We start from the raw sequence: 20,197 nt of genomic DNA, 5'->3' as shown, positions 1-20,197 counted from the left end.
ATCCCCCAAAATCGCCTCAAAATACCCCAAAACCCCCAAAATCACCCCAAAATCCCCCCAAAATCGCGCCAAAACCGCCCCGAAATCCCCTCCAAAATCCCCCAAACCGCCCCCAAACCACCCAAAATCACCCAAAATCACCAAAAATCCCCCAAAACCGCCCAAAATCAGCCCAAAACCGCCCCAAAATCCCCCCAAATCGCCTCAAAATCACCCCAAACCCCCCAAAATCCCCCCAAAATCGCGCCAAAACCGCCCCAAAATCCCCCCCAAAATCACCCCAAACCCCCCAAAATCCCCCCAAAATACCCCAAAACCGCCCAAAATCCCCCCAAACCGCCCAAAATCCCCCAAAATCGCCTCAAAATACCCCAAAATCACCCCAAACCACCCTGAAATCCCCCCAAACCGCCCAAAATCACTCAAAATCACCCAAAATCGCCCAAAATCGCCTCAAAATCCCCCAAAATCCGCCCCTCCCCCCTCCCCAAAAAAACCCGCCAATAAAAGTTTCGGATTTTGGTGGTTTTTGTACAAAATTCGGGTTTGTATCAAACCGGGGGGGGGGGGGGCCCAGGTGAGCTCAGGTGGGCTCAGGTGAGCTCAGGTGAGTCTCAGGTGAGCTCAGGTGAGCTCAGCTGAGTCTCAGGTGAGCCCAGGTGATCTCAGGTGGGCTCAGGTGGGCTCAGGTGAGTCTCGGGTGAGCTCAGGTGGGCTCAGGTGAGCCCAGGTGAGCTCAGGTGAGTCTCAGGTGAGTCTCAGATGTCTCAGGTAAGTCTCAGGTGAGTCTCAGGTGAGGTCCAGGTGAGCTCAGGTGAGCTCAGGTGAGTCTCAGGTGAGTCTCAGGTGAGTCTCAGGTGAGTCTCAGGTGAGCTCAGGTGAGCCCAGGTGATCTCAGGTGGGTTCAGGTGATCTCAAGTGAGTCTCAGGTGAGCCCAGGTGAGTCTCAGGTGAGTCTCAGGTGAGCCCAGGTGAGTCTCAGGTGGGCTCAGGTGAGTCCAGGTGAGTCCAGGTGAGCTCAGGTGAGTCTCAGGTGAGTCTCAGGTGAGTCTCAGGTGAGCTCAGGTGAGCTCAGGTGGGCTCAGGTGAGGTCCAGGTAACCCCAGGTGGGCTCAGGTGAGCTCAGGTGAGTCTCAGGTGAGCTCAGGTGAGCCCAGGTGAGGTCCAGGTAACCCCAGGTGAGCTCAGGTGGGCTCAGGTGAGCTCAGGTGAGCTCAGGTGGGTCCAGGTGAGCTCAGGTGAGCTCAGGTGGGCTCAGGTGAGCTCAGGTGAGTCTCAGGTGAGTCTCAGGTGGGCTCAGGTGAGGTCCAGGTAACCCCAGGTAACCCCAGGTGGTCTCAGGTGTGTCAGGTGTGTCAGGTGAAGGTGAGCGAGAACGCCCGGTAGCCCAGGTTGGTGAAGACGTCGATTTTGGGGCTGTTCCCGGCCACCGTCAGCACCTGGGGGAGGGGCGGGGTCAGACACGCCCACACCTGGCCACGCCCACCTGGGAGAGCCCAGGTGAGTTTGGGATGGGCCCAGGTGTGTCAGGGATGGGCCCAGGTGAGTTTGGGATGCGCTCAGGTGAGCCCAGGTGTGTCAGGGATGGCTCAGGTGAGTTTGGGATGCGCCCAGGTGAGTTTGGGATGGGCCCAGGTGAGCTCAGGTGTGTCAGGGATGGGCCCAGGTGTGTCAGGGATGGCTCAGGTGAGTTTGGGATGGGCCCAGGTGAGCTCAGGTGTGTCAGGGATGGGCCCAGGTGTGTCAGGGATGGCTCAGGTGAGTTTGGGATGGGCCCAGGTGAGTTTGAGATGCGCCCAGGTGAGTTTGAGATGCGCCCAGGTGAGCCCAGGTGTGTCAGGGATGGGCCCAGGTGAGTTTGGGATGGGCCCAGGTGAGTTTGGGATGCGCCCAGGTGAGTTTGGGATGGGCCCAGGTGAGCCCAGGTGAGTTTGGGATGGGTTTGGGATGGGTTCAGGTGTGTCCCAGGTGTGCCCAGGTGTGTCTCAGGTGTGCCCAGGTGTGCCCAGGTGTGTTACCTGGCGCTCAGGTGAGCGCGGGTGCAGGCACAGGCTGCGCTGGGTTATTGGGTGGGTTTATGGGATGGGTTCAGGTGTGTCTCAGGTTTGTTCAGGTGTGCCCAGGTGTGTCCCAGGTGTGCTCAGGTGTGCTCAGGTGTGCCCAGGTGTGTTACCTGGTGCTCAGGTGAGCGCGGGTGCAGGCACAGGCTGCGCTGGGTTATTGGGTGGGTTTATGGGATGGGTTCAGGTGTGTCAGGGATGGGTTCAGGTGTGCTCAGGTGTGTCTCACGTGTGCCCAGGTGTGCCCAGGTGTGTTACCTGGTGCTCAGGTGAGCGCGGGTACAGGCACAGGCTGCGCTGGGTTTATGGGATGGGTTTGGGATGGGTTCAGGTGTGTCAGGGATGGGTTCAGGTGTGCTCAGGTGTGTCAGGGATGGGTTCAGGTGTGCTCAGGTGTGTCCCAGGTGTGCCCAGGTGTGTTACCTGGTGCTCAGGTGAGCGCGGGTGCAGGCACAGGCTGCGCTGGGTTATTGGGATGGATTTTGGGATGGGTTCAGGTGTGTCAGGGATGGGTTCAGGTGTGCTCAGGTGTGTCTCAGGTGTGTCTCAGGTGTGCTCAGGTGTGCCCAGGTGTGTTACCTGGTGCTCAGGTGTGTTACCTGGTGCTCAGGTGAGCGCGGGTGCAGGCACAGGCTGCGCTGGGTTTATGGGATGGGTTTGGGATGGGTTCAGGTGTGTCAGGGATGGGTTCAGGTGTGCTCAGGTGTGTCTCAGGTGTGCCCAGGTGTGTTACCTGGTGCCCAGGTGTGTTACCTGGTGCTCAGGTGAGCGCGGGTGCAGGCACAGGCTGCACTGGGTTATTGGGATGGGTTTGGGATGGGTTCAGGTGTGCTCAGGTGTGTCTCAGGTGTGCTCAGGTGTGCCCAGGTGTGTTACCTGGTGCTCAGGTGAGCGCGGGTGCAGGCACAGGCTGCGCTGGGTTATTGGGATGGGTTCAGGTGTGTCAGGGATGTGCTCAGGTGTGTTCAGGTGTGTCTCAGGTGTGCTCAGGTGTGTCTCAGGTGTGCCCAGGTGAGTTTTGGGTTACCTGGTGCTCAGGTGAGCGCGGGTGCAGGCACAGGCTGCGCAGCGCCGGCGGCGACACCGGGACCCTCCCCCGCACGTCCCCGCTGAGCTGCAGCAGGTGAAGGGCGGGGCCGACCCCCCCCGACAGCACCTGCGGGACTGGGAGTGACTGGGGGAACTGGGAGGGACTGGGAGGGACTGGGAGGGACTGGGAGGGACTGGGAGGGACTGGGATCAAACTGGGAGGGACTGGGAGGGACTGGGATGGACTGGGAGTGACTGGGGGAACTGGGAGGGACTGGGATAGACTGGGATCAAACTGGGATCAAACTGGGAGGGACTGGGAGGGAACTGGGAGGGACTGGGATAAACTGGGAGGGACTGGGAGGGACTGGGAGGGAACTGGGAGGGACTGGGATAAACTGGGAGGGAACTGGGAGGGACTGGGAGGGACTGGGGGAACTGGGATGGACTGGGATAGACTGGGATCAAACTGGGGTCAAACTGGGAGGGACTGGGAGGGACTGGGATAAACTGGGATCAAACTGGGAGGGACTGGGAGGGACTGGGATAAACTGGGATCAAACTGGGAGGGACTGGGAGGAACTGGGAGGGAACTGGGAGGGACTGGGATAAACTGGGATGGACTGGGATGGACTGGGAGGGACTGGGAGGGACTGGGAAAGACTGGGATCAAACTGGGAGGGACTGGGAGGGACTGGGAGGGAACTGGGAGGGAACTGGGAGGGACTGGGACCAAACTGGGATCAAACTAGGATGGATTGGGAGTGACTGGGAGGGACTGGGAGGGGCTGGGATAAACTGGGATAAACTGGGAGGCAATGGGATGAACTGGGAGGGAACTGGGATCAAACTGAGTGAACTGGGATGAAACTGGGACCAAACTGGGAGGGACTGGGGGGGACTGGGATGAACTGGGAGGGGATTGGGGGGGACTGGTGTGGAACCGGGTGAACTGGGGTGGTCCGGGATCAAACTGGGAGCTACTGGGACAGACTGGGAGGGACTGGGACCAAACTGGGCGGGTCTGGGCCGGGCACAGACCAGCTTACACTGGTCCATACTGGTCCATACTGGTTTATACTGGTTCATACTGGTCCCCGCTCACCAGGTCCTGGTGGAACAGCGCGTGGTGCTGCGGCGCCGCCAGCCCGAACACCGTGGTGGGCGTCCCCGAGCGCAGGTGCCAGAGCGTCAGGGCGGGGCCGCCGCCGCACACCTGCGGCCAGGTGGGTCAGACACGCCCCGGGGGCGGGGCCTCGCTCCTTTGATAAGCCCCTCCCCTTTTATTCAGCCCCTCCCCCTTTGGTAAGCCCCTCCCCTCGTCTTTAGCCCCGCCCCTTTTGCTGAAACCCCTCCCCTTTTAATCAGCCACGCCCCCTTTGATGAGGCCCCTCCCCTTCCCTCAAGCCCCTCCCCTTTTTATTCAGCCCCTCCCCCTTTGATAAGCCCCTCCCCTTATCTTTAGCCCCACCCCTTTGTTAAGCCCCTCTTATCTTTAGCCCCGCCCATTTGATAAGCCCCTTATCTTTAGCCCCGCCCCCTTTGATAAGCCCCTCCCCTTATCTTTAGCCCCGCCCCTTTGATAAGCCCCTTATCTTTATCCCCGCCCCTTTGATAAGCCCCTCCCCTTATCTTTAGCCCCTCCCCTTATCTGTAGCCCCGCCCCCTTTGATAAGTCCCTCCCCTTATCTTTAGCCCCGCCCCCTTCGATAAGCCCCTTATCTGTAGCCCCGCCCCCTTTGATAAGCCCCTCCCCTTATCTTTAGCCCCGCCCCTTTCCACAAACCCCGCCCCCTTAGCAGAGACCACGCCCCTTTTCGAAGCCCCGCCCCTTTTTGAGACCCCTCCCCTTCCCTCAAGCCCCGCCCCTTTTGAGGCCCCGCCCCCTTACTGAGGCCACGCCCCCTTAGCGTTGACTTTGCCCCCTTTACTGAGGCCCCGCCCATTTGTCGAGGCCCCACCCCCTTTGCTGAGGCCACGCCCCCTTTGAGGCACCCCCCTTAGCTTTAACCCCGCCCCCTTTATTGAGGCCCCGCCCCCTTTTTGAGGCCCCACCCCTTTGTTGAGGCCCCGCCCCTTTTTCGAGGCCCCGCCCCTTTTCGAAGCCCCGCCCCCTTTTGAGGCCCCGCCCCTCCGGCCCCGCCCCCGCACCATCCAGTCGCTCTCGGTGGCCAAACAGCGAATCCACTTGCCCAGCTGGGGACGGCTGCACTCCTGGAACCAGTACGGACCAGTTACAACCAGTTAGAACCAGTACGGACCAGTTGGAACCGGTATGGACCAGTTAGAACCAGTACGGACCAGTTAGAACCAGCACGGACCAGTTAGAACCGGTATGGACCAGTACGGACCAGTACGGACCAGTTAGAACCAGTTAGAACCAGCACGGACCAGTATGGACCAGTTAGAACCAGTACGGACCAGTATGGACCGGTTAGAACCAGTACAGACCAGTTAGAACCAGTACGGACCAGTATGGACCGGTTAGAACCAGTACGGACCAGTTAGAACCAGTACGGACCAGTATGGACCGGTTAGAACCAGTACGGACCAGTTAGAACCAGTTAGAACCAGTACGGACCAGTTAGAACCAGCACGGACCAGTTAGAACCAGTTAGAACCAGTACGGACCAGTTAGAACCAGCACGGACCAGTTAGAACCAGTTAGAACCAGTACGGACCAATTAGAACCAGTTAGAACCAGCATGGACCAGTTAGAACCAGCACGGACCAGTTAGAACCAGTACGGATCAGTTAGAACCAGTACGGACCAGTTATAACCAGCACAGACCAATTAGAACCAGTACGGACCAGTACAATCCCCTCCCAGTGCATCCCAGTTTGTCCCAGTCCCTCCCAGTTTGATTCCAGTCCTGCCCAGTCCCTCCCAGTTTGTCCCAGTCCCTCCCAGTTTAATCCCAGTTCCTTCCCAGTCCCTCCAAGTTTGTCCCAGTTTGATCCCAGTTTGGTCCCAGTCCCCCCCAGTTCCCTCCCAGCCTCTCCCAGTTTGATCCCAGTCCATTCCAATCCCCTCCCAGTCCCTCCCAGTTTATCCCAGTCCCTCCCAGTTCATCCCAGTCCCTCCCAGTTCCCCCCCAGTCCCTCCCAGTCCCTCCCAGTTCCCTCCCAGTCCCTCCCAGTCCCTCCCAGTCCCTCCCAGTTCCCTCCCAGTTCCCCCCCAGTCCCTCCCAGTCCCTCCCAGTCCCTCCCAGTTCCCTCCCAGTTCCCCCCCAGTCCCTCCCAGTCCCTCCCAGTTCCCTCCCAGTCCCTCCCAGTCCCTCCCAGTTCCCTCCCAGTTCCCCCCCAGTCCCTCCCAGTCCCTCCCAGTCCCTCCCAGTTCCCTCCCAGTCCCTCCCAGTCCCTCCCAGTTCCCTCCCAGTTCCCCCCCAGTCCCTCCCAGTCCCTCCCAGTCCATCCCAGTCCATCCCAGTTCATCCCAGTTTGTCCCAGTCCCACCTGGTATTTGTGCACCTCGATCAGCTGCACCTGGGAGCCCGTCCGGAGATCTGGGCGCAATTCCGGCCGTTTTGGGGCATTTTGGGGAATTTGGGGCATTTTTGGGGAATTTGGGGGTTTTGGGGGGGAATTTGGGTTTTTTTGGTGCATTTTGGGGGAATTTTTGGTTTTTTTGGGGCATTTTGGGGGAATTTTGGGGTTTTTTGGGGCATTTTTGGGGAATTTTGGGGTTTTTTGGGGGGGAATTTGGGTTTTTTTGGGGCATTTTGGGGGAATTTTGGGGTTTTTTGGGGCATTTTTGGGGTTTTTGAGGGGATTTGGGCGTGGGGGGGTCGGGAAGTGGATTTTGAAGTTATTTTTGGGTAATTTTGGGATGTTTAGTGAATTTTGGGGTGACTTTGGGGTGGATTTTGGGGTGATTTTGGGGTGATTTTGAGGTGATTTTGGGGGATTTTGGTGGATTTTGGGGGATTTTGGGGTGACTTTGGGGTGATTTTGGGGGGTTTTGGGGTGATTTTGGGGTGATTTTGGGGTGGATTTTGGGGGATTTTGGGGTGATTTTGGGGTGATTTTGGGGTGATTTTGGGGGGATTTTGGGGGATTTTGGGGTGATTTTGGGGGATTTTGGGCCCGCTCACCCCAGAGCCTCACGGTGGGTTTTGGGGCTGGATTTTGGGATGATTTTGGGGGATTTTGGGGGATTTTGGGCCCGCTCAGCCCAGAGCCTCACGGTGGGTTTTGGGGCTGGATTTTGGGATGATTTTGGGGGATTTTGGGGGGTTTTGGGCCCGCTCACCCCAGAGCCTCACGGTGGGTTTTGGGGGTGGATTTTGGGGTAATTTTGGGGGATTTTGGGGGATTTGGGCCCCGCTCACCCCAGAGCCTCACGGTGGGTTTTGGGGGTGATTTTGGGGTGATTTTGGGGTGATTTTGGGGTGATTTTGGGGGGTTTTGGGCCCGCTCACCCCAGAGCCTCACGGTGCCGTCCTCGCCCCCCGAGAGCACCTGCGGGAGCTGCTCCCGCAGCGCCACCACGTGCACCAGGTCCTGGTGGCCCCGCAGCTCGTGCTGCCCCAGAAATGAGCCAAAACCGCCCCAAATCACCCCAAAATCCAGCCCAGGAACAACCCAAAAATCACCCCAGAAACGACCCCAAAAATCGCCCCAAACCACCCCAAAACCGCCTTGAAACGACCCCAAAACCACCCCCAAACTGCCCCTAAATCTCCCAAAAATCACCCCAAATCCATCCCAAAACTATCCCCAGAACCACCCCAAAATCACCCCCAAAATCATCCCCAAATCACCCCCAAAATCTCCCCAAAATCACCCCAAAATTACCCCAAAAACCACCCCCAAACTGCCCCAAAAACCACCCCTAAACCACCCCCAAAATCACCCCAAATCCATCCCAAAACTATCCCCAAAATCACCCCCAAAACTGCCCCAAAATCACCCCCAAAATCATCCCAAAATCACCCCAAAATCTCCCCAAAATCACCCCAAAATCACCCCAAAATCATCCCCAAAACTGCCCCAAACTGCCCCAAAAAACGCCCCTAAACCACCTCCAAAATCACCCCAAATCCATCCCAAAACTATCCCCAAAATCACCCCCAAAACTGCCCCAAAATCACCCCCAAAATCACCCCAAAATCACCCCAAAATCATCCCCAAAATCACCCCCAAAATCACCCCAAAATCATCCCCAAAATCACCCCAAAATCTCCCCAAAATCATCCCCAAACTGCCCCTAAATCTCCCAAAATCACCCCAAATCCATCCCAAAACTATCCCCAAAATCACCCCCAAAACTGCCCCAAAATCTCCCCAAAATCATCCCAAAATCTCCCCAAAATTACCCCAAAACCACCCCAAACTGCCCCAAAATCCCCGGAATTTCCCCCAAATTCCCCATTTTTCCCAAATCCCCCTGAACTCCCCCAAGGCTCCCTGTCTCCCCACACCGCTGGGTTTCCCGTTTTTGCCCAAATTCGCCCGTTTTTGCCCAAATTCCGCCGTTTTTGCCCCAAATCCCAAACTCCCCCAATGCTCCCCACACCCCAGTTTCCCGTTTTGCCCAAATTCGGCCGTTTTTGCCCAAATTTGGCCGTTTTTGCCCCAATCCCGCCCCGCCGCTCACGGTGAAGGCGCCGCTCTCCAGGTCCAGCACGCGCACGGCGCCGTCCCCGCCCGCCAGCGCCGCCCAGTGCTCCTGCCGGGAACTGCAGCTGGGGGCGGCCCGCGGCGCCCCCAAAATACCCCAAAATACCCCAAAATAACCCCAAAATCCTGCAAAAAAAACCCCCCAAAAAACCCCAAAATCCCGCAAAAAAAACCCCCAAAAAAACCCCAAAATCCCGCAAGAAAACCCCAAAATCCCGCAAAAAAAAACCCCAAAAGAACCCCCAAAATCCCGCAAAAACTCCCCCAAAATCCCGCAAAAAAAAAAACCCCAAAAAAACCCCAAAATACCCCCAAAATACCCCCAAAATGCTGCAAAAAAACCCCCCAAAAAACCCCCAAAATACCCCAAAATAACCCCAAAATCCTGCAAAAAAAACCCCCAAAAAACCCCCAAAATCCCGCCAAAAACCCCCCAAAAAACCCCCAAAATCCCGCAAGAAAACCCCCAAAATCCCGCAAAAAAAAAAAACCCCAAAAGAACCCCCAAAATCCCGCAAGAAAACCCCCAAAATCCCGCAAAAAAAAAACCCCAAAATACCCCCAAAATCCCGCAAAAACTCCCCCAAAATCCCGCCAAAAAAACCCCCAAAAGAACCCCCAAAATCCCGCAAGAAAACCCCCAAAATCCCCCCAAAATCCTGCAAAAGAACCCCCAAAATCCCGCAAAAAAAACCCCAAAATCCCCCAAAAACCCCCCAAAAAATCCCGCAAAAAACCCCCCAAAATCCCCCAAAAATACCCCCAAAATCCCGCAAAGAAAACCCCCAAAATCCCCCCAAAAAACCCCAAAATCCTGCAAAAAGCTCCCCAAAATCCTGCAAAAAAACCACCCCGAAATTCTCCCCAAGATCCCGCAAAATTCCCCCCAAAATCCTCCAAAAAAACCCCCAAAATCCTGCAAAAAAACCCCCAAAAATTCCCCCCAAAATCCCAAAAAAATCCCCCAAAAAACCCCCCAAAATAACCCCCAAAATCCTGCAAAAAAAACCCCAAAAATTCTCCCCAAAATCCCCAAAAAATCCCCCCAAAAAACCCCCAAAATCCCACAAAAAACCTCCCAAAATTTTCCCCAAAATCCCACAAAAACCCCCCAAAAATTCCCCCCAAAAATCCCCAAAAAATCCCCCCCAGGGAAGGTTTTTGGTTTTTTTGGGGAAGAGTTTTTGGGTTAATTTTGGGAAGTTTTTGGGTTTTTTGGGGAAGGTTTTTGGGGTTAATTTTGGGAAGTTTTGGGGTCTTTAGGGGAAGTTTTTGGGGTTTTTTTTGAGGCAGGTTTAGGGGTTTTTAGGGTTTTTTTTGGGAAGGTTTTTGGGGTTAATTTTGGGAAGGTTTTGGGGGTTTTTGGGGAGATTTTGGGGTTTTTTTGGGGAGGTTTTGGGTTTTTTTTTGGGGAAGATTTTGGGGTTAATTTTGGGAAGGTTTTGGGGGTTTTTGGGGAGATTTTGGGGTTTTTTTGGGGAAGATTTTGGGGTTAATTTTGGGAAGGTTTTGGGGGTTTTTGGGGAGGTTTTCGGTTTTTTTTTGAGAAGATTTTGGGGTTAATTTTGGGAAGGTTTTTGGGGTTAATTTTGGGAAGGTTTTTGGGGTTTTTCTAGGGGAGGTTTTGGGGTTAATTTTGGGAAGGTTTTTGGGGGTTTTTGGGAAGGTTTTTGGGAAGTTTTTGGGGTTTTTGGGGTCCCGGGACCCCCCCTCACCCTCTGGTTCACCTCCAGCCCGTTGATCTCCGGCACCTCCAGGCTGCTCCTGGGGAGGGGCAGAACTGGGGGGTCCGGACCCCCGAGACCCCCCAAAACCCCCCCAAAATATCCCCAAAACCTCCCCAAAATATCCCCAAAATATTCCCAAAACCCCCCCAAAATATCCCCAAAATATCCCCAAAACCCCCCCAAAATATCCCCAAAACCATCCCAAAATGTCCCCAAAATATCCCCAAAACCCCCCCAAAATATCCCCAAAATATCCCCAAAACCCCCCCAAAATATCCCCCAAAACCACCCGAAAATATCCCCCAAAATATCCCCAAAACCCCCCCAAAATATCCCCAAAACCCCCCAAAATATCCCCAAAACCCCCCCAAAATATCCCCAAAACCCCCCCAAAATATCCCCCAAAACCACCCCAAAATCACCCCAAAATATCCCCAAAACCACCCCAAAATATCCCCAAAACCACCCCAAAATATCCCCAAAACCACCCCAAAATATCCCCAAAACCCCCCCAAAATATCCCCCAAAATATCCCCAAAATATCCCCAAAATCACCCCAAAATATCCCCAAAATCACCCCAAAATATCCCCAAAACCACCCCAAAATATCCCCCAAAATATCCCCAAAATATCCCCAAAATCACCCCAAAATATCCCCAAAATCACCCCAAAATATCCCCAAAACCACCCCAAAATATCCCCAAAATCACCCCAAAATATCCCCAAAACATCCCCCAAACCCCCCCAAAATATCCCCAAAATATCTCCCAAAATCACCCCAAAACCACCCGAAAATATCCCCAAAACCACCCCAAAATATCCCCCAAAATCACTCCAAAACCACCCCAAAATATCCCCAAAACCACCCCAAAATATCCCCAAATCCCCCCAAAATCCCCCCAAAACGCACCCAAATCCCCCAAATTCCCCAAGAAACCCAAAAACCCCTAAAATTCCCCCAAAATCCCCCAAAAATCCTCCAGGTTCCCCAAAAACCCTAACATCCCCCAAAATTCCCCAAAATCCCCCCAAAATCCCCCAAAATTCCCCAAAATCCCCCAAAATTCCCCAAAATTCCTCAAAATCCCCCAAAATCCCCCAAAATCCCTCCAAATCCCCCCAAAATTCCCCAAAATCCCCCCAAAATTCCCCAAAATCCCCCAAAATTCCCCAAAATCCCCCAAAATTCCCCAAAATTCCCCAAAATCCCCCAAAATTGCCCAAAATTCCGGATTTTGGTACCTGCAGGGCGGGCGCCGCGTCCAGAGCTCCCGGCAGCCCTGGGGATTCGGGAAAATTTGGGAAAATTCGGGAAAATTTGGGAAAATTTGGGGAAATTTGGGAAAATTTGGGGGATTTGGGGAAATTTGGGAGATTTTGGGTGTTTTTGGGTTATCTTGGGGTGAATTTTACCATTTTTAGGGTGAATTTGGATGAATTTTGCCATTTTTGGGGTGAATTTTGCCATTTTTGGGGTGAATTTTGCCGATTTGGGTGAATTTGGGACATTTTGGGTGTTTTTGGGGTGAATTTGAGATTTTTGGGGTGAATTTGGCCGGTTTTGGGGTGAATTTTGCCATTTTTGGGGTGAATTTTGCCATTTTTGGGGTGAATTTTGGTGCTTTTGGGTGAATTTTGCCGATCTTGGTGAATTTGGGACGTTTCGGGTGTTTTTGGGGTGAATTTGAGATTTTTTGGGATATCTTGAGGTGAATTTGGATTATTTTGGACGTTTTTAGGGTAAATTTGGGATATTTTGGGGTGAATCTGGGGGATTTTGGGTCCCACCTTGCAGCCCAGCCCCAGGACCGGATTTCCCTTTTTTGGGGTGAATTTTGGGTGAATTTTGGGATATTTCACGGTGAATCTTAGTGTGAATTTTTTTTGTGAATTTGGGGTTATTTTAGGGTGATTTTTGGGGTGAATTTTGGGGTGAATTCGGGGGATTTCAGGCTGGTTTTTGGGGTGAATTTTGGGATATTTCAGGCTGGTTTTTGGGGTGAATTTTGGGGTGAATTTGGGATATTTCAGGCTGGTTTTTGGGGTGATTTTGGGGTGAATTCGGGGGATTTCAGGCTGGTTTTTGGGGTGGTTTTTGGGGTGAATTTGGGATATTTCAGGCTGATTTTTGGGGTGGTTTTTGGGGTGAATTAGGAGTATTTCAGGCTGGTTTTTGGGGTGAATTTTGGGGTGATTTTGGGATATTTCAGGCTGGTTTTTGGGGTGGTTTTTGGGGTGAATTTGGGGGATTTCAGGCTGGTTTTTGGGGTGAATTTTGGGGTGATTTTGGGATATTTCGGGCTGGTTTTTGGGGTGGTTTTTGGGGTGATTTTGGGATATTTCAGGCTGGTTTTTGGGGTGAATTTTGGGGTGATTTTGGGATATTTCAGGCTGGTTTTTGGGGTGAATTTTGGGGTGATTTTGGGATATTTCAGGCTGGTTTTTGGGGTGGTTTTTGGGGTGAATTCGGGGTATTTCAGGCTGGTTTTTGGGGTGGTTTTTGGGGTGAATTTGGGATATTTCAGGCTGGTTTTTGGGGTGGTTTTTGGGGTGAATTTGGGATATTTCAGGGTGGTTTTTGGGGTGAATTTTGGGGTGAATTTGGGGTATTTCCGGGTGGTTTTTGGGGTGGTTTTTGGGTGAATTTTGGGGTGAATTTGGGATATTTCAGGCTGGTTTTTGGGATGATTTTTGGGTGAATTTTGGGGTGATTTTGGGGTATTTCCGGGTGGTTTTTGGGGTGTTTTTGGGTGAATTTTGGGGTGATTTTGGGGGATTTCAGGCAGGTTTTTGGGATGATTTTTGGGTGAATTTTGGGGTATTTCAGGCTGGTTTTTGGGGTGAATTTGGGGGATTTTGGGGTATTTCAGGCCCCACCTTGCGGCCCAGCTCGGCCCAGGCCCAGGCCCGGATTTCCCTTTTTGGGGTGAATTTTGGGGTGATTTTGGGATATTTCAGGCTGGTTTTTGGGGTATTTTGGGCTGGGTTTTGGGGTGTTTTTTGGGATATTTCAGGCTGGTTTTTGGGATGATTTTTGGGTGAATTTGGGGTGTTTTTTGGGTGAATTTTGGGGTGAATTTGGGGGATTTTGGGCCCACCTTGCGGCCCAGCTCGGCCCAGGCCCAGGCCCGGATTTCGCCGTCGCTGCCGCTCAGGAGGAGCCGCTCGGTCGAGGCCAGCGAGTAAACGGGGCCGCTGTGGGCTGGGACCAGTACGGACCAGTATGGACCAGTATGGACCAGTATGGACCAGTATGGACCAGTACGGACCAGTACGGACCAGTACGGACCAGTATGGACCAGTACGGACCGGTATGGACCAGTATGGACCAGTATAAACCAGTACGGACCAGTATGGACCAGTACGGACCAGTACGGACCAGTATAAACCAGTACGGACCAGTACGGACCAGTACGGACCAGTACGGACCAGTATGGACCAGTACGGACCAGTATGGACCAGTATAAACCAGTATGGACCAGTATGGACCAGTACGGACCAGTATAAACCAGTATGGACCAGTATGGACCAGTACGGACCAGTATGGACCAGTACGGACCAGTATGGACCAGTATGGACCAGTATGGACCAGTACGGACCAGTATAAACCAGTATGGACCAGTATGGACCAGTATGGACCAGTATAAACCAGTATGGACCAGTATGGACCAGTACGGACCAGTACGGACCAGTGTGGACCAGTACGGACCAGTATGGACCAGTATGGACCAGTATGGACCAGTACGGACCAGTACGGACCAGTATGGACCAGTATGGACCAGTATGGACCAGTACGGACCAGTACGGACCAGTACGGACCAGTATGGACCAGTATGGACCAGTATGGACCAGTACGGACCAGTATAAACCAGTACGGACCAGTATGGACCAGTATGGACCAGTATGGACCAGTATGGACCAGTACGGACCAGTACGGACCAGTACAGACCAGTATGAACCAGTATGAACCAGTACGGACCAGTAGGGACCAGTATGGACCAGTACGGACCAGTATGGACCAGTATAAACCAGTATGGACCAGTACGGACCAGTACGGACCAGTATAAACCAGTATGGACCAGTACGGACCAGTATGGACCAGTACGGACCAGTATGGACCAGTGTGGACCAGTACGGACCAGTATGGCCCAGTATGGCCCAGTATGTACCAGTACAGACCAGTATGAACCAGTACAGACCAGTATGAACTACTATAAACCATTATAAACCATTGTAGACCATTATAAACCAGTATAAACTAGTCCCAGCTCCCTCCCAGCTCCCTCCCAGTTTATCCCAGTCCCTCCCAGTTTGTTCCCAGTCTCTCCCAGTCCCTCCCAGTTCCATCCCAGTCCATCCCAGTCCATCCCAGTCCCCTCCCAGTCCCTCCCAGTCCATCCCAGTTCCCTCCCAGTCCATCCCAGTCCCCCCCAGTCCCTCCCAGTCCCTCCCAGTTCCCTCCCAGTCCCTCCCAGTCCCTCCCAGTCCATCCCAGTTCCCTCCCAGTTCCCCCCCAGTCCCTCCCAGCCCCCCCCAGCCCCCCCATCCCCCCGTGCCTCAGTTTCCCTCACCCCTCACCACCGCCACCGCTCTCCGGTTCTCCTCCTTGGCCTCCGCGCTCAGCGCCGCCGACAGCCTGGGGGGGGGGAGGGGAGGGGAGGGGAGGGGGCGGCTCTATCGCGACATCCCTCCCCTCCCCCCCTCCCCTCCCCTCCCGTTATCGCCACCGGCGCACCCGAAGATGGCGATCTCCCCGAAGTCGTTGCCGGCCGCCAGGAAGCGGCCGCAGGGCGCCGCGCTCTGCGCCAGCACCGACACGTGCAGCAGCTGCCGCGCCCGCCGCACGCCGCCCGACGGCGACGGCAGCGCCATGTCGCCGCCGGCACCTCCGCTTCCGGTTGCGCGGCCTCCGCTTCCGGTTCTGCGCCTCCGCTTCCGGTTGCGCGGCGCTCCGCTTCCGGTTGCGCGGCGCTCCGCTTCCTGTTCGGCGCGCGGGGCGTGCCGGGAGATGCAGTCCTTCCGGTCCCGCTCGCCGGAAGTGGTCGAAAGGAAGCGGCGCGGGGCGCGCCGGGAGTTGGAGTTTTTCCGGCCGCGCGCAGCGGAAGTGCCCGGATGGAGGCGGCGCGCGGCGGCGGCGCGGGGTGAGCGGCGTTTTTGGGGGGAATTCCCGGGATTTTGGGGCAATCCGGGCGGGTTTGGGGATTTCTGGGGAGTTCGGGGCTGCCTGAGCCTCCTCTGGTCCCCCCCAGGGCTCCCCCGCGGCCCCCCGCGCCCGGCGAGAAACGGAGACCGGCCCAGTGCGAGGGGTGAGGGGCACTGGGGGGACTGGTTTATACTGGGAGGGAACTGGGAGGGAACTGGGAGGGACTGGGAGGGAACTGGGATAAACTGGGAGGGACTGGGAGGGAACTGGGAGGGACTGGGATAAACTGGGAGGGACTGGGATAGACTGGGATAGACTGGGATGGAACTGGGATGGACTGGGAGGGAACTGGGAGGGAACTGGGATGGAACTGGGATGGACTGGGAGGGAACTGGGAGGGAACTGGGATGGACTGGGAGGGAACTGGGAGGGACTGGGAGGGACTGGGATGGACTGGGGATACTGGGAGGGACTGGGAGGGACTGGGATGGACTGGGAGGGACTGGGGGGGAACTGGGATGGACTGGGATGGACTGGGAGGAACTGGGAGGGACTGGGAGGGAACTGGGAGGGAACTGGGAGGAACTGGGAGGGACTGGGAGGGACTGGGAGGGAACTGGGAGGGACTGGGGGGGAACTGGGAGGGAACTGGGATAAACTGGGAGGGACTGGGAGGGACTGGGAGGGAACTGGGAGGGGACTGGGGGGGAACTGGGAGGAACTGGGAGGGACTGGGAGGGAACTGGGATGGACTGGGAGGGACTGGGAGGGAACTGGGATAAACTGGGAGGGACTGGGAGGGACTGGGAGGGAACTGGGATGGACTGGGAGGGACTGGGAGGGACTGGGATAAACTGGGAGGAACTGGGATCAGTCTATACTGGTCCATACTGGTCCATACTGGTTTATTACTGGTTTGTACTGGTTTGAACTGGTCTGTACTGGTCCATACTGGTTTCTATTGGTTTATTACTGGTTTGTACTGGTCCATACTGGTTTGTTACTGGTTTGTATTGGTTTATTACTGGTCCATACTGGTCCGTACTGGTTTGTATTGGTTTATTACTGGTTTGTACTGGTTTGAACTGGTCCGTACTGGTGTGTACTGGTTTCTATCGGTTTGTTACTGGTCCGTACTGGTCCGTACTGGTTTGAACTGGTTTTTGCGGCAGGCCGCGGCTGCCCAAGCAGGGTCTGTCGGAGGCGGCGGCGGCGGCGCGGCTGCGGGCGCTGCCGGCCCAGCACGACCACGGCTACAGCGGGAACGGGCTCAGGTTTGGGGCGAAAAACGGCGAAATTGGGAAAAACGGGAAAAAACGGGGAAAAACGGGGATGGGGGAGGGGCTGCAGCGGGAACGGGCTCAGGTTTGGGGTGAAAAACGGCAAAATTGGGAAAAATGGGGAGAAACGGGGATGGGGGAGGGGCTGCAGCAGGAACGGGCTCAGGTTTGGGGCGAAAAACGGCGAAATTGGGAAAAACGGGAAAAAACGGGGAAAAACGGGGATGGGGGAGGGGCTGCAGCGGGAACGGGCTCAGGTTTGGGGCAAAAAACGGCGAAATTGGGAAAAACGGGGGGAAAAAATGTGAGGAAATGGGAAAAACGGGGAAATTCCAAAGGGGCGGGGCCAAGGCGGGATCTGGGCTGGGTGGGGCCGTGGGGGCGGGGTTATGCAAATGAGGGGGTGGGCCCCCAAGCAGGGGTTGGGTTATGTAAATGAGGGGCGGGGCCAAACAGGGAGGGGAAGGGTTATGCAAATGAGGGGCGGGGTCAAGCAGGGGCTGGGTTATGTAAATGAGGGGTGGGGCCCCGAGCAGTGGCGGGGTTATGTAAATGAGGGGTGGGGCCCAAGCAGGGGCGGGGTTATGTAAATGAGGGGTGGGCCCGAGCAGGGGCGGTGTTATGTAAATGAGGGGTGGGGCCAAGCAGGGGTTGGGTTATGTAAATGAGGGGTGGGGCCAAGCGGGGGTTGGGTTATGTAAATGAGGGGATCAAGCAGAGGCGGGGTTATGTAAATGAGGGGCGGGGCAAGCAGGGAGGGGAAGGGTTATGCAAATGAGGGGGTGGGGCCAAGCAGGGGCTGGGTTATGCAAATGAGGGGCGGGACCAAGCAGGAGTTGGGTTATGTAAATGAGGGGTGGAGCTAAACAGGGAGGGGAATGGTTATGTAAATGAGGGGCGGGGCCAAGCAGGTGTCGGGTTATGCAAATGAGGGGCGGGACTAAGCAGGGATTTGCATGGTTATGCAAATGAGGGACGGGGCCAAGCAGGGGTTGGGTTATGCAAATGAGGGGCGGGACCAAGCAGGAGTTGGGTTATGTAAATGAGGGGTGGAGCTAAACAGGGAGGGGAATGGTTATGTAAATTAGGGGCGGGGCCAAACATGGGTCGGGTTATGGAAATGAGGGGTGGGACCAAGCAGGGATTTGCATGGTTATGCAAATGAGGGACGGGGCCAAGCAGGGGTTGGGTTATGAAAATGAGGGGTGGGGCCAAACAGGGAAGGGAATAGTTATGTAAATGAGGGGCGGGCCCAAGCAGGGGCGGGGTTATGTAAATGAGGGGCGGGGGCAAGCAGCGGTTGGGTTATGTAAATGAGGGGCGGGGCCAAGCAGGGAGTGTCAGGGTTATGTAAATGAGGGGGCGGGGCCAGCTAGAGGACTTTGGGTGTGGAAATGGGGGTGGGGCCAAGCAGGGAGTGGCAGCGATATGCAAATGAGGGAGTTGTGCTATGTAAATGAGGGGCGGGACCAGCTAGAGGACTACGGGGGCGGGGCCAAGCAGGGAGGGACAGCGATATGTAAATGAGGGGGTTGGGCTATGCAAATGAGGGGGCGGGGCCGTTTCTCTGGGGTTTGGCCCCGCCCCCACCCCTCTCCCCTCCCCCCAGGCTCCCCCCGCCCTGAGAGCGCCCCTCCCCACCCAGCGGACACCGAGGGGGAGGGGAGGGGGCGGGGCCGCCCCTCCCCCACCGGACCCGGCGAGGGGCGAACCCCGAAAACTCCGTAAAAATCCCCAAAAAAAACGCACCGAAAATCCGGAAAAAAACCCAAAATATCCTAAAAAATAATAAAATATGATTTTCGAAAAAAATTATTAAAATTCCCAAGAAAATCCCGAATCGTTCCCCAAAAACACCCACCCGGAAAGACCCGAAAAAAATTCTCAAAAAATAAAAAAAATCCCGCAAAATACCCCCAAAAAAATCACCAAAAAAAATCCCAAGAAATAAAATAAAAACCGGCTAAAAAAACCACAAAAAATACCACAAAAAATAAAATAAAAACTCCAAAAAATCCAATAAAATAAGAAATAAACCCAAAAGGAGCCCAGGCTGGTCTGGGGTGGTTTTATTGGTGGCCCCTCCCCCCGCCGGCGTTTTGGGGCCGTTTTGGGCGATTTTGGGCCGTTTCGGGGGGTTGGTGCCATTTTTGGGGGTTTTGGGGCCGTTTTGGGCGGTTTCGGGGCAGTTTTTGGGTCTTTTGGGGCCGTTTTGGGGGGTTTTGGTTCCATTTTTGGGGGGGTTTTGGGGCCGTTTTTGGGCATTTCGGGGCCGTTTTTGGGCGTTTTGGGGCCATTTTGGGGGATTTTGGGGCTGGTTTTGGGCATTTTGGGCCATTTTGGGCGGTTTCGTGGCTGTTTTTGGGACATTTCGGGGCCGTTTTGGGCATTTGGGGGCTGTTTTCAGGGGTTTTGGGGCCATTTTGGGCGGATTCGGTGCCGTTTTTGGGGGTTTCGGGGCCATTTTTGGGCATTTTGGGGCTGTTTCGGGGTTTTGATGCTGTTTTTGGGGGTTTCGGGGCCGTTTTTGGGCGTTTTGGGGCCGCTCTCGGGGGTTTCGGGGCCGTTTTGGGGAGTTTTGATGCTGGTTTTGGGGGTTTTGGGGCCGATTCGGGGCGTTTTGGGGCCGTTTTTGGGGATTTTGGGGCCGTTCTGGGGGGTTTCGATGCTGTTTCGGGGTGTTTTGGGGCTGTTTTTGGGGTTTCGGGGCCGTTTTTGGGCGTTTCGATGCCGTTTTCGGTGGTTTTGGGATTTCGAAGCTGTTTTTGGGGATTTTGGGGCCGTTTTCTGTGGTTTGGGGGCCGGTTTTGGGCGTTTCGGGACCATTTCCGGGGTTTCGGGGCCGTTTTTGGCGTTTCGGGGCCGGTTTTGGGCGTTTCAATGCCGTTTTTGGGGGTTTTGATGCCGTTTTCGGTGGTTTCGGGGCCGTTTCCGGGGGTTTCAGGGCCGTTTTTGGGTGTTTCGATGCCATTTTTGGGCGTTTCGGGGCAGTTTTGGGGGTTTTGGGGCATTTCGATGCCGTTTTTGGGCGTTTCAGGGTGTTTCAGGGCCGTTTTTGGGCGTTTCGATGCCATTTTCGGGCATTTCGGGGCGTTTTGATGCCATTGTCGGGCGTTTCGGGGCCGTTTTTGGGGTTTTTGGGCGTTTCGATGCCGTTTTTGGGGGTTTCGGGGCTGTTTTGGGGGTTTTTGGGCGTTTCGATGCCGTTTTTGGGCGTTTCGGGGCGTTTCGGGGCCGTTTTTGGGGATTTTTGGGCGTTTCGATGCCGTTTCCGGGGGTTTCGGGGCGGGCCTCAGGTGTAGAGCTGGAAGTCCACGCGGCCGCAGTCGTAGAAGG

General features: G+C 55.2%; 1 protein-coding gene and 1 long non-coding RNA gene across 6 annotated transcripts; one reads left to right on the top strand and one right to left on the bottom strand.

Annotated features, from left to right (window-relative positions):
• Positions 1-510: 510 nt before the first annotated feature.
• On the bottom strand, positions 511-15,343 carry THOC6 (THO complex subunit 6). Of its 5 annotated transcripts, XM_077789555.1 has the most exons (13): positions 15,174-15,343; positions 15,010-15,074; positions 13,537-13,640; positions 11,681-11,718; positions 10,427-10,475; positions 8,689-8,760; positions 7,511-7,613; positions 6,546-6,595; positions 5,241-5,303; positions 4,195-4,305; positions 3,088-3,216; positions 1,351-1,439; positions 1,169-1,188 (listed from the first exon to the last, which is right to left on the bottom strand). In XM_077789555.1, the coding sequence occupies exons 1-12, from the start codon at positions 15,308-15,310 to the stop codon at positions 1,356-1,358; spliced, it is 1,005 nt and encodes a 334-aa protein (XP_077645681.1). In that variant the 5' UTR covers positions 15,311-15,343; the 3' UTR covers positions 1,169-1,188; positions 1,351-1,355. The 5 variants fall into 5 exon arrangements, 4 of the variants coding, with proteins under 4 accessions (XP_077645680.1, XP_077645681.1, XP_077645682.1 ...); XM_077789554.1 differs by having other exon boundaries at positions 511-1,439; XM_077789556.1 differs by lacking the exons at positions 1,169-1,188; positions 1,351-1,439 and adding an exon at positions 2,262-2,329 and having other exon boundaries at positions 3,099-3,216.
• A 187-nt stretch (positions 15,344-15,530) lies between these two features.
• LOC116184730 (uncharacterized) lies at positions 15,531-18,912 on the top strand. Its single transcript, XR_013341357.1, has 4 exons — positions 15,531-15,579; positions 15,688-15,744; positions 16,754-16,855; positions 18,471-18,912. It is a non-coding gene; the product is annotated as an uncharacterized LOC116184730 (long non-coding RNA).
• The last annotated feature ends 1,285 nt before the right edge of the window (positions 18,913-20,197 follow it).

The sequence above is a fragment of the Lonchura striata genome, chromosome 35 (assembly GCF_046129695.1).
Source record: "Lonchura striata isolate bLonStr1 chromosome 35, bLonStr1.mat, whole genome shotgun sequence".
NCBI lineage: Eukaryota > Metazoa > Chordata > Aves > Passeriformes > Estrildidae > Lonchura > Lonchura striata.
This window is presented reverse-complemented; position numbering and strand designations above follow the sequence as displayed.

Excerpts from the sequence above, each read along its gene's own strand:
- THOC6 (XM_077789554.1), bottom strand. The coding sequence starts at position 15,310 with ATGGCGCTGCCGTCGCCGTCGGGCGGCGTGCGGCGGGCGCGGCAGCTG. Across the intron at positions 10,476-11,680 it reads ACGCGGCGCCCGCCCTGCAG|GAGCAGCCTGGAGGTGCCGG; the intron begins GTACCAAAATCC and ends GCCCCTCCCCAG. Across the intron at positions 7,614-8,688 it reads TGGAGAGCGGCGCCTTCACC|CACGAGCTGCGGGGCCACCA; the intron begins GTGAGCGGCGGG and ends TTTCTGGGGCAG.